At 32.3% G+C, this 14,547-nt stretch overlaps 1 protein-coding gene across 1 annotated transcript in view; it reads right to left on the bottom strand.

Annotated features, from left to right (window-relative positions):
* The window catches only part of LOC132545447 (putative phosphoenolpyruvate synthase), a 33,446-nt gene that overhangs the window by 1,597 nt on the left and 17,302 nt on the right, over nt 1–14,547 (bottom strand). Inside the window, exons 24-38 of the mRNA XM_060209130.1 lie at nt 13,543–13,710; nt 12,831–12,962; nt 11,938–12,022; nt 11,127–11,215; nt 9,860–10,018; nt 9,186–9,245; nt 8,054–8,154; nt 7,771–7,834; nt 6,612–6,683; nt 5,975–6,066; nt 5,567–5,645; nt 3,164–3,215; nt 2,721–2,800; nt 2,080–2,182; nt 170–244 (exon numbers count right to left, since the gene is read on the bottom strand). Coding sequence (XP_060065113.1) covers nt 170–244; nt 2,080–2,182; nt 2,721–2,800; nt 3,164–3,215; nt 5,567–5,645; nt 5,975–6,066; nt 6,612–6,683; nt 7,771–7,834; nt 8,054–8,154; nt 9,186–9,245; nt 9,860–10,018; nt 11,127–11,215; nt 11,938–12,022; nt 12,831–12,962; nt 13,543–13,710 — 1,411 coding nt within the window. The remainder of the gene's footprint in view (nt 1–169; nt 245–2,079; nt 2,183–2,720; nt 2,801–3,163; nt 3,216–5,566; nt 5,646–5,974; nt 6,067–6,611; nt 6,684–7,770; nt 7,835–8,053; nt 8,155–9,185; nt 9,246–9,859; nt 10,019–11,126; nt 11,216–11,937; nt 12,023–12,830; nt 12,963–13,542; nt 13,711–14,547) is intronic.

Genomic DNA, 14,547 nt, shown 5'->3' with positions numbered 1-14,547 from the left:
CTTGTTTTTATAAGTGAGACATATTTTCTTAATTTCAACAAATCTACCACAAAATTTGCATCTGCAAAATAAATTTGTTTGCAAATTTTGTGGACACAGTCTAATATACAATAGATGATACTGTTTAATTGTACAGTGATATAGGATAATAATTTTGTTACAAACTCACCTGACTGGAAAAGCTGTGTGGCATTGGATACATTAACAATACAAGGTAAGCCATACTCCCTAGCAACCACAGCACCTGCATAGCAACAAAATAGTTCATACAACATGAACAAGGTCTCACAAATCCTCATCCACTTTATTTATGTTTTTCTTTTCAAAACTGGTAAATTGTTTCTTTAATCTTGACCAACAAACTGTAATCAGCTGTAGGATTTGACATTATGTTGTAAATGTGATAAAATCTGTTGAGATCTCTTTCACACAAGTTTGTATCTTTTAACCCTGACTGATTACCAGTAAAACTATTTGACATGATGATGGACGCCATCTCTAAGGCCCCCAGCACACTTTCTGATAGAAGTTAACAGTTCTACATAGTGTCACACCTTTACTATCACTGATTAACAATTTTACATAGTGTCACACCTTTACTATCGCTGATTAACAATTTTACATAGTGTCACACCTTTACTATCGCTGATTAACAATTTTACATAGTGTCACACATTTACTATCACTGATTAACAATTTTATAAAGTGTCACACCTTTACTATCACTGATTAACAATTTTACAAAGTGTCACACCTTTACTATCGCTGATTAACAATTTTACATAGTGTCACACCTTTACTATCACTGATTAACAATTTTACAAAGTGTCACACCTTTACTATCGCTGATTAACAATTTTACAAAGTGTCACACCTTTACTATCGCTGATTAACAATTTTACATAGTGTCACACCTTTACTATCACTGATTAACAATTTTACATAGTGTCACACCTTTACTATCACTGATTAACAATTTTACAAAGTGTCACACCTTTACTATCACTGATTAACAATTTTACAAAGTGTCACACCTTTACTATCGCTGATTAACAATTTTACAAAGTGTCACACCTTTACTATCGCTGATTAACAATTTTACATAGTGTCACACCTTTACTATCACTGATTAACAATTTTACATAGTGTCACACCTTTACTATCACTGATTAACAATTTTACAAAGTGTCACACCTTTACTATCGCTGATTAACAATTTTACATAGTGTCACACCTTTACTATCACTGATTAACAATTTTACAAAGTGTCACACCTTTACTATCACTGATTAACAATTTTATATAGTGTCACACCTTTACTATCACTGATTACAAAGTTCTGAAGTGGACACTAATGTGTCTCGGACGTCCAGATGGACAGAGAGATCACTATAGGGTATCGGTCACTACGTGATGAAGGCCCTAATTAAGTCAGGTGTAAAACTTAGGGTTATAGTACTATGGTGTACAAAGTTTCAAACATTTGTGTGGAGTAGTTCATGTGATACACGTACAAACAGCAGTCTCAGGCATGTACCAACCAAAGCAAGGCAATGGGACTACTTTATATACTCAACTTAACTTAGTAGAGGGATAACCCAGGCAGTGATTCACACACACAAACTACCATCAGATAAAAGTATATTTGTGTAACTATTGAACAAAATATGTTAATATGAAAGTTATCTTATAAAGGTCCCATCCAAACATCACTAAAAATGGCCTTGACTTACTATGAGATAGGAAATAAGTTCTTATAACACAACTAGAAGAATATTAGAATATGAAGTTCTGATGACTACATGGTCACCTTCATCAGACAAATGACCAGTGTGGAGTGTACTAGCACTGATGTATGTAGTGTATGAGATGGTAAGGAATCAACCATATTTTTCGGCTGTACTGTAACTCTTTGTACACAAAGGTCAATCATATTGTGACGAGATGGTAAACAGATTACAGTACATCAGAAAAAGTTGGTCACACTCTAATCTTCTACTGGTTGTGTTATAAGAACTTCTATTCAATTGACATATTACCTACCTGCAGAAAATGTTAGAAAAAAATCAGCTGACTTACCATGAGATAAGAGTCCACCTAGCTCAGTGACGAGACCAGATATAAGAGGGAAGTATGGTGTCCAGCCTACATCTGTGTACGATACTATTAGAATATCACCAGCCTGTAAAGTGATGTAAAATCAGGTTATTTTGTGGGCTCAAAATCTTGTGTTTTTGTTTTCGAAAAATCTAGTGATTCTTGTTTTTATATAAAATACATGTTTCTTATTTTTTTAAAGTTGATCAAAAATAGAATCAGTGTTTATCACAAATACATTAACATGTGCACCACTGGCATCCATATTAGACCCATCCAATCACTTCTAATCAACTTCCACAACTAACTTAAACTTCTACAATTCAGCTTTGAACAGTGACTGTTATGACCCCTTTGTATATATATACATAATTCGATATATTGAAGACTTTGTGTATTATTTAAATCATTATGTAGACATATGTAAACAAACAAACAAACAAACAAACAAAGATGGCTGCAAGGTTTGAAAACATTAGATAACTACTTTATTTGCTGTTTTTACATATATATGTTATAACTGTGTCTTGATAAAGGGACAGGTTGACTCACAAATTTGTTCGTACTGTCATTTTTACTTCATTGATCATATATATATATACACATATATAGTATCAACTGACCTGTATATTTTGGTTGGCCTGTTCTAAATCCTTGACCACTCGAGCAGTACTAGTCACTGTGCCCTGCATTACTGGCATTCCTGAAAAAAATATATACAGTACTGTTTTAAACTGAAACTTGGATAATATATCAAAGTTTCCTTGTGTTTTGAAGTGAATCATCTGTCATGACTTTTATATGCCTGTCAATCATTTATAATTTCTCTGACCATGTGTACAATTATTATGGCCCTGTTTATTGAAATCTCCTGCAATAGTTTACCAGGTGTACAATTTTATTAATATGATAAAAGTTATTTTTCCAAATGTTATTTTGATAGGAATGTTTAAGTCTCTTATTTTTCCTAAACTTATCAAGGTATCTTCTCTTTCACTTTCTGTGTAAGGAAAATCTCGAGATTTCTTACAAGGAAGGACATATTTCAGATTTTATCTATACCTACCAGTCAGAGTAAAATGAGCAGTCCTTTGTGCTTCAATTTCACTTTTCATGATCTGCAAGTAATTTAATCAAAAACTCACAAAAGTAAATTTCTTAACTACTAATCTTTATATCTAGATATCTACGTTGTCTTTTAAAACTATCTCCTGAACTGGACCAAGAAATTAAGAAGGCATTACACTTGTGTCATTTAATGTAAAATAAAAGCCAAGAGGAACATAACCAGCACAAGACGAACAATAAATCACAACATTAACATGAAACCTATCTTATTCAAAAACTTTGACCTTTGACTTATAAGGATGTTCTCCTCTGAGAAGTAAAAACAAATATAAGTAGTAAACATGTTTTTTCTGATGATGATTTTTTGAAAGATTTGATTTTACAAAATAGATTAAAAGCAAAAGATCACCACTTTTTCAGATACAGGCGTCAGAATACATGTAACAGGGAACAATTCTTTTTATGTTAATTTTTTTTTTTTCTGAAGACTGTCTGTTATTTTTGCGGCAACATTTTTGAAAAGTAAAATTCATTTTAATTACAAAGTAAGGATATGATACTTGTATATTTAGAAAAGAATTATGTGAATATGCTAAGTTTTCATTTGATTAAACAGGTTTTACACAGAACAGCAACCAAAAAAAAATGAAAATGGTCCAAAATGACTTTAATCCTATATCTGACCATCTTCTAGTATTAAACTTTTAAAAAAAATTTAAACTTTGATAGAAAAATTGTCACTCAAACAGCAAGTTTTTCAAAGATCAAGAAACCAGTTGAAATATTTATTTTGGGGTCCTGAATTTCTTGGAAAGTGGACACCAAGTCAAAATTCTCGAATTTGAAATAAGTGATTTTTGGTGAAAATTCATGCAAAATTTAGATGAAGTCTTCCCAAGAGTTACACTCAAGAGAAGTACAGTTGCAACCAGAAAATGTTGAAATTGTTGCTACTATTAACAGAATCACACTGTCAATTACACCATCAAAAATTGTAGTATATGAAGGAAATTTTTTCAAAATGTCATGCAAATCACTGCTTTCAATTTTTAAGTACTAATATGAGTATATAAAAAAAAAAGTCCAGATATTTGGTTGGAATTCATTTCTATTGAATAATATATTACTTCTGGTCCTAACATCAGAGGTGTACATCCTTAAACAACAATCAGTGATAATCTAAAGAGCTTGATGTCCCAGTGAACTACATATATTGTGTGGTCCATGACATATCTTATACAACAAAGTTTTTCCATGCATGTACAAATTATCATAAAACATGAAGATATTGAAAAATTTAACAAAACCATTCAAATAATATAAATTATTCAAAGGAAAAGCAATTTAGTTATCAATGAAAATTTTGGGTAGAAACAATGTGTTAATTGATGACTGACTTAACATGATAACAAAGGTTGAAAGCCAATAAACAAAAATTCAAGTAATTTGAAGTCTTGGTAAATCAAGGGCAATAACTCTACATATCAAAGAAAACAAAGAAGGTTCTTCATGCAAGCAAACACTTATAGAAATAGTACATGAGGTCAATTCTTTGGTGATGTAATTAATGAAATTAGACATTATGTTGTGAAAATTACTGTTTCAAATATTTGCAATGTTAAAGATTTTTGCTTGTTATAGAACATTATCACATTAACACATTTCATGGCACAAATTCATGCTTGAAAACGGTATACTGTACATCAATATTCAATCACATATCAATCAAAAGTACATAATATATAAAACTGATCAAGGATTCAGTCCCTTGTTTAATTCCTAGACAAAAGACATTAACAAGGGACAAGCATATCACATTTCCAGGCATGCATCAGTGTTAAGCTTAAAGTTTACAACTGCTTTTAATAAGTAACAAATATGGCATCATATAGTGTTTCTGAAATCAATGAAGCACAATGCATGCAGTTTGGTGTACAATAAGTATCCTGTGGTAATTCTTGTGAGGTAATCTATGTCAATTTTGACTCCAAGGCTCTTTTTCCGGTTAGTTTTGTGAATGGAGAAAGAGTTTACTGAAATGCTTGTTGACTAAAGTACCTGACAAGGCAGCTAAAACAGATTTTTAGGTTTGTAATTGTGAAGTACAATGTTTTTACTGATTGATGGTTCACTGACTTCCAGGAAAATTTGATAGTCTTAATGAAAGCTTCTCTCATGACAGAAAAAAAACCATATAAAATATAAACTCCAATTACAAAGAAAATTTAATTTCTTTATAAAATGATATGTATTGTAATCAATTCCCATTACATTTTCAATAACCCCATTTTGTGTGACACACAAAACTGAACATAGGTAGACTTCAAAACAACCCAAGAAAAAGTAGAAAAAGTCATAGAAAAAGTACAGTAATATCACATGACTAATTCTGATATATTACCGGTTTTGGTATTCCTGACTGAAGCTTGGGAAAACTAAGGTCCATCATCTTAGGAAGAAGTCTCCTTCGTTTAATCGCTCTGAAATAGAATTGTATTGAAAACAACGATTTTTAAAAATATGATATCGCCCTTGAAAGGAAATTGACTGAAACCTATGATTTCAAACAAGTCAATATTGTCCTAAAACGGAAATTACTGATTTGAAAACAATCATTTTGAAAATGCAATATTTGTATATTGTCCTGAACACTGATTTTGAATGAAAACAATGATTTTAGACAAGATAAAGTAATGCCAGCAACAGTCTCCACACTGTCAGCTTATCCTTGGTACTGATTATGTTCCAGATAAATAAGTTACAATACTAAGTGTGGACAGGAGTCAGTATCAGTATGAATGTCACTTACTTTGTGATGAGTCTTGGAGAACGTGTTTTCAGCAATTTCCCAATTTCTGAATGAGTCAGGAAAAACATGAGCTCTTTTTCAGGTAGTCTACCCTGAAAATTACAAAAGGAATCAAATAATTGGATATAATTTTCCATTCAAGTCATAAAAGGGCATGTCAACCTTTAGTTCCTATTTAACAGTCTTATGAGAAAACCTTTACACTTTGGAATAGTGGACAGCCCTTCTTTAAATCTAAGGATCAGAGATATATATATACTCATGTGTATTTGTTTACATATATATGTATGTACAGAAGACACATCAGCATTAGAGATAATTTACAGCTTACAATGGTATGGGAGACAACTCCATAATTTATCATAATCTGCCATGCCTTAAAGAATGGGAGAAAAATTCTGTCCCAGAAAAACATAAATTCCTTTTTGTTCCTGTCTTATCAAACATCCATTATTGTTTTTCTTCATATCAAACACAGCAAAGTTGTGTGCAGAACTAAAGGCGGTTAGTTTCCCTTGAAAGTGAGGAAACCTGATGTCAAATTGTCAGACCTGATATGGCTGATTCAGTTCAGTTAAAAAGTATTCTAACACTGATTTAATGAAAGTAACTCTAGCCTATACAACCAGGGTCTTACCTCTTTCATCAGTAGCTCTGCTAGTTGCCAATAGGCTTCTTTAAAGATGTCACTGACTTTTACTGCCAAAGACTATGAAATAAAATTAACCAATATCAGTACATTACAAATTTAATCAGCCAGACGGTCTTGATTTGTTTTCTATGTGCACTGTTCAATAATTCTGGATATTATAAAAAGTATATAGAAGCATTGAAAACCAATAGGAGAGGTCAGTAGAATGGATATCATTAGTTAAGTGTGTCTAAGATTTAAGATTAAGTACCCAGGCTCCAGAAGACAGTAGGAGTTATCCCAGACACAGAATAATTCTGTAACCACAAGTTTCTTTGCGTCCATCATTGTTGGGGCTTTATTTGTTCTTTAAAAATTTAATCTTTTTCTTTTCCTTTTATTTTTAGCTGCATTTTTGATTTTATGAAATGTGAAAATTGCTCTTAAGAAAAAGCGATTATCATATTCAATTGTCAAATCCAAGATGGTCACATGACATTTTGTTTTTCTGATCAGTCATATATAAATGACACTACAAGGGACCAACAAAACCCCACATATGAAATTTGAGAAAGGTCCATCCAGTACTACTCAAGAAACAACAATAACAAACCATTTATGATACATGACAGACGGACAATGGATGGATCACTAGACATTAATAAAATATCACCTGTTTGGATAACATATATATAGGGCATCAGCAATTACACTCTTTACAAGTATTTACACAATGTGTAAAATAACTTAACATATCTATGCCTTGCTAAAAGTTCCAATAAATTGCTTTCATTGTGATACTTCAAGACATCCTATGCCTTGTAATACATAGTTAGGTGAGAATATCACAGTCTCAGATTTTGTTTCAGTCTATAAAAATGAATGTTTGTTAAAGTGTGATAAAAAGAATCCTTAATTTGTTTCTAATTCATATATGATTTATGAAACTCATCACATCTTTTTACAATCATTCCCAGTTCATAAGAGATTTTGGTTAAATCTTGATAAAACAAAGAAATCTCATATGGAAACACATACAGGCTCATCTATATATATGTATTTAATATATGAACTATCATTAGAACTGTTGATAAAAATAGAGATATAACAAAACATTTCCTTGATTACCATCTCGTATTTGTATACATTGTACGAAGTTATCTACCTTGCCCCATTCCCGGTCTCCAACAGCCTTCCTAGCCTTTGGTACAATCCACTTCAGCACCTGTCTGCAACAACAAAATTAATCTGCTTCATCTCAAGAGAAAAGGAAAAAACAACAGCCGTAGTAGGATTCAAACCTTACAATTTATACACAACCACTCGAACCCTATAGTCACCGTCCATTTCACAAAAAGATCTATAAATAGTATCCATTTGTATTTGTCTTTAAAAGAAAACAACTTTACTTATAGAAAAAAATTCATACAAATACACAAGTTTCTTACCTAGTTGTCCAATTAATCGGAGTCTGCATCTTTTCAAAGATTTCAGTAAGACTTAGCTTCTCCTTTTCCTTGTGCTGAAATGATTTGGTTTTCAGAATCGTCTGTCAGAATAAAAATGTGCATATAGTTATTGTAAGAAGTAAAATTAACTTGTGACAGTTAAGGGTATATGCTACCAGAATGTGCCATTTAACTTTTAGCATACTAGGTGTATAAAAGTGACACAAATGTCCCTGTAGATACCATGGAGAGGTGTGGAACTTTTTAAGTGTTACTGACGTTGCAAAGTGGTGTACTCATGAAATAAGACTTAAGTCCTGCCTAGAAAATCTATGGTAAGGAATCTAAAAAAAAGTTAAAATTCTGCCTGCAGAATTTTCTGTTTGTTTTTAAATTCTCATTGGAGTTAGCAAGGCTCTTCAATATTTGTCTTACTATTTTTGTGAATCTTTAATTTAAAATTCTACAAGTTGACTCGTCATAACTCTGGTAAATGTAAATTGACCACATCCAATTCAGAACTTGACCTGCATGTACCACTACATATTAAATCACAGTTCCATATCTATATCCCTCACTTAGTAAACGAGCAGAATTGTTATGACAGCAGAATGACGTACAAGGGTAACACAAAATGCTCCAAACAATGAAATGCCATTAAAACAATCTCATACTTGCAAGAAACTTGTCAATCATTTTTCATGAATGGAAATTTTTATAATTTAACATCCATCTCATGATATATCCAACAAAGGCAAACAAATAATTTTGCTGATCAAATTTTTAACACCAGTAAAAACTAGTAACAATACACTGATCAACTACAGGGATTTTTTCTCACTAGCAGTTGAGTTGAGTGTAGCGCTAGTAAACCAGTGGGTTGAGGTTCAAATCTTGGGGGAGGCATTCAAATAAATAATTAAATCTTCTAAATTTGCCATGATGAATATCAAATGAGATTCAAATAATGCAAAAACAGGATTTGTTTTTATCAATTCAAAATACATGTAATATAATGCAAAGGTCTATTAATCACAGTTATCCCATTAACAGTATCCAATGAAGTGTTCTCTAGTCTAAGACTAGTTCAGTACACAGACATGTGAAAATTAAAGTTCTGAGAAAATATTACCTTCAATACACAGGACAATCTCTCTGGCTTGGCACGCCACGATCTCTCAAAGAATTCAGCCTGTATAGTAAAAACAGAGCATTTACAATAGTACTTCTGATGTCTGATTGTTGTAATAAACACCATGTGACAACTTTATGTAAAAGTGACCCTAAAAATACTTTTGGGTTTTAATTTTATCACATTATCAATATAACTGCTTCTTTTCACAGTCTATTCAAACCTCATTAGCTCATAGTCGGCAGGACCATAGGAAAACTTTAAGTTATCTGGTTATTCAATTTAAGCGACATTTGTCAAATGTTTGGTGTGAAGTTTAGACGGGTATATCAACATACTTTGAATTACGAGAAGTCTTCATGTTATATGAATTTCAGATAACAAGGTTTTAACATATATATATTTATATCATGTACCAACATCAATGAAATCTCAATGAAGCCTGAAACACTCACATGAAAAAAGGAATATTTATCTAGTTTATACAATAGGAATTCTTTATGAAATAATGTAAGGTTTTTCACATATAAGTGATTCCTGTGATATTGAAAGGGTATATTTTGCATTAGGGAAATTTCTTCAAGGTCAAGTTCATTTATATCAGGAAACATTTCAGCAACCATTCTGAGGTACCTGTTGATCAAATACTAAAGTCCTGGATAATTTAAGCTTACCTCTCTTACATAACGATGACCGTGTCGTGAAATAAACGTGTCAAATTTCTGTTTCAGTTTTGGGAACTTTTCGGACGTCATTAACTGAACACAGTCTTCATCGCTGACGGTAAGAAATTCGTCTGTTAATCCTACAGCACTGATTTCTCTGGCAAGTTCCTGTCGGTCAAAAGAATACAGTTTTGTACCATTATGAGGCTACACTTCAACAAGTACCAATATTCTGACACTTTGAGGTTTTGAACAGGAAATACTACCATCAACTCAAGGATTGGGTTTACTGATAAAACTGTTATAAATTCTTTGTATCATCTTAAAACACCTTGTTAAGTATGTGTTGTGTATAAACATTTTGGTAAAGTTTATATAGAATTTTAGTACATGTATTTTGTTATGCACACATATTCACCAAGTGTCATTATTCCAATAATTTATAAAGTGGTAGTCAACCTTGAAACAGATTTTAAACAGGAGTGAACTGCCTTTAAAAGTTTAAAGTTATTAGCAAATAAATTTCAAAGATATCGATATCCTAAAAAACCATAATGTGACCCATTTCCTCCCATCTCAACTTAAAGGGACAATTTAAACAACCAACGTTTATTAAATTCAAGTAGAATTGAAAATATACATATCCAGACAAAATAATCATGTAATGGTTATATTGTCAATGTCCAGGCGGTCAGTTTAAATTTTGGGAAAGTCCATGCCAAATATAGCACAAATTGTCATATAGTATGTAATGATGCACCCTCTGGTGGGAACACAGTTGATTATAAACAAATCCATGTGATGGAAGAACAGAGTGATGACACAGTAATACATATCTTTCTCTGGGTTATGATTAACCTAAATACGTTTCATACATGTTCCATCTCTCATATTCTTGTACAACAGTGATCCTAGGATTTTTGACATCCATTTACTGTGTCTCTGTATGGTGTGACTTGTTTTACTAGCTCCCATTTCAGGTTGAAAGCCACTTTTGTTGACCTCTCAAGTGGATTTGTGCATGTCTGTGAGGTCAAAGTACCCTTCTGTTTAAGAATTCCTTACAATTTACTTAAAAACGTGTGGAAAACATCATATTGTGCCAATAAAAGGCCATGATTAGCTCATAAGGAGTATAGAACTACAATGTCATTAAAGATTTCTTGACATGAAAATTTTTTATAAAACTTGATTAAATCGTCCTTTTAATAATATTGATCTAAATGTTACAGTTGACAGAGTGTTTATGTCAGCAGACTGTCTGAGGACCACTGACCTGCATAGCTGTTGGTACTTCTGCACTATACACTTCCTCACATTCTGACAATAGAAGAGCCATATCTGCTAAGTTCTCTGGGGTATATGCTGAAAGACAGTAGATAAAATGAATTATCTCCCCTTATCAAAATTCTTAGTTCACACTTGAACCTGAGATAGTCTACAATAGTTTTTTATTACTAACATCATTAAATACAAAGCAATCCAATTTACATAGCAAGTTGAGTTATACAAAATCAGAAATCAAGGATACAAAACAAAATGGTGGGCTAAAAACCAAAGTACACAAAAAATGAAATTCTATTTCAATTATCATAATTAAATTTGAAAAAAAAATAATAAAAATGCAATGAATATCTTACAGACTGAGTGACAATTCTGACTTACATAAAATTCTTTCGTATGATATGATTAACTCATAGTCAAACCAAACTGCGAAATCTAAGGAAGAGCTTTATAAACTATTCAATGAAATCAAACAAATTGAGCAGGTCATATTCTACATTATATAAACGCTCAGACACAACATGATAATTCATTCTCTACTAATGATAATTCCTTGTTTCAACTGGGAGGCAAAACAAAATTTTCACTGAAATTAGACTGAGTTTGTGAAGTCTGAGGGACTAGAGAGTGACCATTTATGACCCTGCTTTTAAAATCAAAATTGGACATTTTCTATGAAGAAATCAAAGACAGAAGGAAACAGCAGTAAGTCAAATCCTATATATCTCTGTTTCTTGATTACAATTCAGTGTTGAAACTGTCAAGATTGAGATATAGAACCTGTGTTCTGTCTCACTACTGACCTGACTTCCCTTTAGAGAGAATTCCAGCCACTACATTGGACCAGAGACCAGACATTGAGCTCTTTACGATGTTTCCTCTCCACAACTACAAAATAAAAAAAATCTTTTATCATTACCTTGCTACACGAAATTCTTATATTAATTAGGAAAATTATCAACATTTCAATATCAATCTGTCACACATGTTCAACGCGACTGTATTCATGTATATAAAAATGAGGATTGTTTGACAAATTTTTAGAAGGTGTCAAACATGTTCTTTAAATAATTGACACTTTAATCTTGATTAACAACCATCTTAGTATGAAAAGGTGTAAAATTTGATGTTATGTGAGGTAACGATAATTCAGATTTCTTGCGAGATCCTGAAATTGCTTGCAGGTTTTATCACCTCATAAAGAACCGGAGTCATGAAGTAGCTGGCGACTACTGCTCTAGAAATCTACTTGGTGTCCGTTGCATGCCATTCAGAGCAATTCAGGAAAGTGTCTTCCCTAAGGACAAAACCACGACAGCACAGATTGGTCCGTTTCTCAGCTTCCTGAGGAACACAAACTGCCACGATGAAGGAGCGTCATACCATGCTTCTCTGACCTTCAACTGTGGTTATGTAGGTCAACACTCTAACCAACCGAGTTATCACAGCCCCAAAAATATGACATCAATTCCGAATAGGACGCAACACAATAGAATGACTTTGGACACAAATTAAATAGCAGAGGAATCAAGAAAATAAAGTACTTATTACGTCATATTGTGCAGTTGCACATAATGAAATATTTGTAGTGAGGTACAGGGTTGCAGGGTAAAATATCCCAACAGATATCTGACATCATCTTTTCAACGCTGAAATAATCAAATCATACAGATCACCGATCTTTGTTGTCACTCACTCGGTAATAATCTGGAAGTTTATTCGTGATAGCAAAGTACAGACTCTGAGCATCTTGTACGTCTTTACTGATTCTGTAGCTGTTTACTCGATCATACCAGGCCTCAAAATCCTTGATATCTCTGTTCTTTATCTGCCAAAGAAATCAAATGAAACTTATAAAACATTTCCAGAAAACCAAATTTATTTTAAAACTTTTAATTGTTAATTGTTGTAGGTAACCTTTGGTGTTTTTACAAGGAAAGTAGGTATGAAAACGCATTCATTTAAGGACATTTAGGGTCAAAATACAAAGACTAAATACTGTCTTTTAATTCTCATTGGAATCATTACTCATAGATCAACACTTGAAAATATAAAAACTTTTGTTGTGAGAGGCTTTCCATCATTATTTTAATGGTTGCCTGTTTACAGGATCAATTCTACCAAGACCATCAATTTCAAAGCAGTAATTGTCAAATTTTGTTGGTTTTTCTACAGGTTTTAGCCTTGTCTGTGACAAGAATAAAAATGTGTAGTTTGAGGACTTAAGATTCCATCCTAGGCTAATACTCGCAAAACCATTCTACATGAGTATATAATTCTGTTTTCCAATTTCAAATAAGAAACTTAAAGAAAACACTGAAAAACAACAGAAGACAGATGTCTTAAGCTTGTAGACAATCCATGCCAAATGAGCGAAAAATATGACCCTGATTTTATTTTCTACTTACTGTGTAGAAACGGATAAAGACTTTAAGTCTGTCCCAGAATGTCTTTTGCTTTCCCACATACTCCTTTACCTCCTCCAGTGTGAGATCTTCCACAGTCTGTCCCAGAATACTCAGCTGGCCCGCCTCTAGTTTCCCCACGATATTGTTTATACTTATCAAACCAACCACCTTTGGATGATAAATATATCAGCATCACTGGATTTATCAATTTTTTTTATGATAAGATGATTATTTTCAGCAGAAACAGCGAATGAAAACTTAATTTTTGCAAACTTTCAAAACATCTGTCTCTTTTGCCAAACAATTATCAAGCTTGATAAAAAAACAGACACTTTCAAGAGTGATGAAGACAGTTTAATTGCTGATAAATATATCTTTAGTATAAATATAAATCTCATTCATAATATTAGAGTTTGATAAAAATATTTATCAAGAATTGTCAACACTAAAAATAGTTCCCTATACTCAGAAAGAGGTCAAAGGCCATACAAATGTAGAGGATTGCTTTAAGCCACTGATAAATTGATATTTTCCTGATACTGTGAATCAATTAGATTTCATGAATACTTTAATTTACAAACTAACCTATTCAGTCATATTTGCGAATATATGATTTCGCAAACAGTGATCTAAATATGACATTAAATTTGCAAATAATGAGATATTAGATTTTTATCATTGATCGAATCAGCATGGGTGTAATCAATTTATTTTCGTACAAATAGTCAGAAAGTTTTTGAATTCAGGATTTACCCTCCTACTCTCTGCTACTTAGCATGAAAGTAAATACCACTGGAAATATAAAGGATAAACAATAACCAGTTTACCTAAATGACAGACATGGTACTGAGGAGTGATGTTACAAAGAATCTTTATGAGAGACTGTACAAACCTTGTACCAGTTGTGCTCTAAGAGTTTAATATCTAGCTTGACAGGAAAATAGGGCTAAACCCACCTGAGCTTCATTTACACATATCCTAAGCTTAGCATTAATCAAACACATT

This window comes from Ylistrum balloti, unplaced genomic scaffold, assembly GCF_031769215.1.
Source record: "Ylistrum balloti isolate Yb309-2 unplaced genomic scaffold, AGI_CSIRO_Ybal_v1 Utg369848, whole genome shotgun sequence".
In the NCBI taxonomy this organism is placed as follows: Eukaryota; Metazoa; Mollusca; class Bivalvia; order Pectinida; family Pectinidae; genus Ylistrum; species Ylistrum balloti.
Note: the sequence above shows the minus strand (reverse complement) of the source record. Positions and strands in the feature narration are given on the sequence as shown.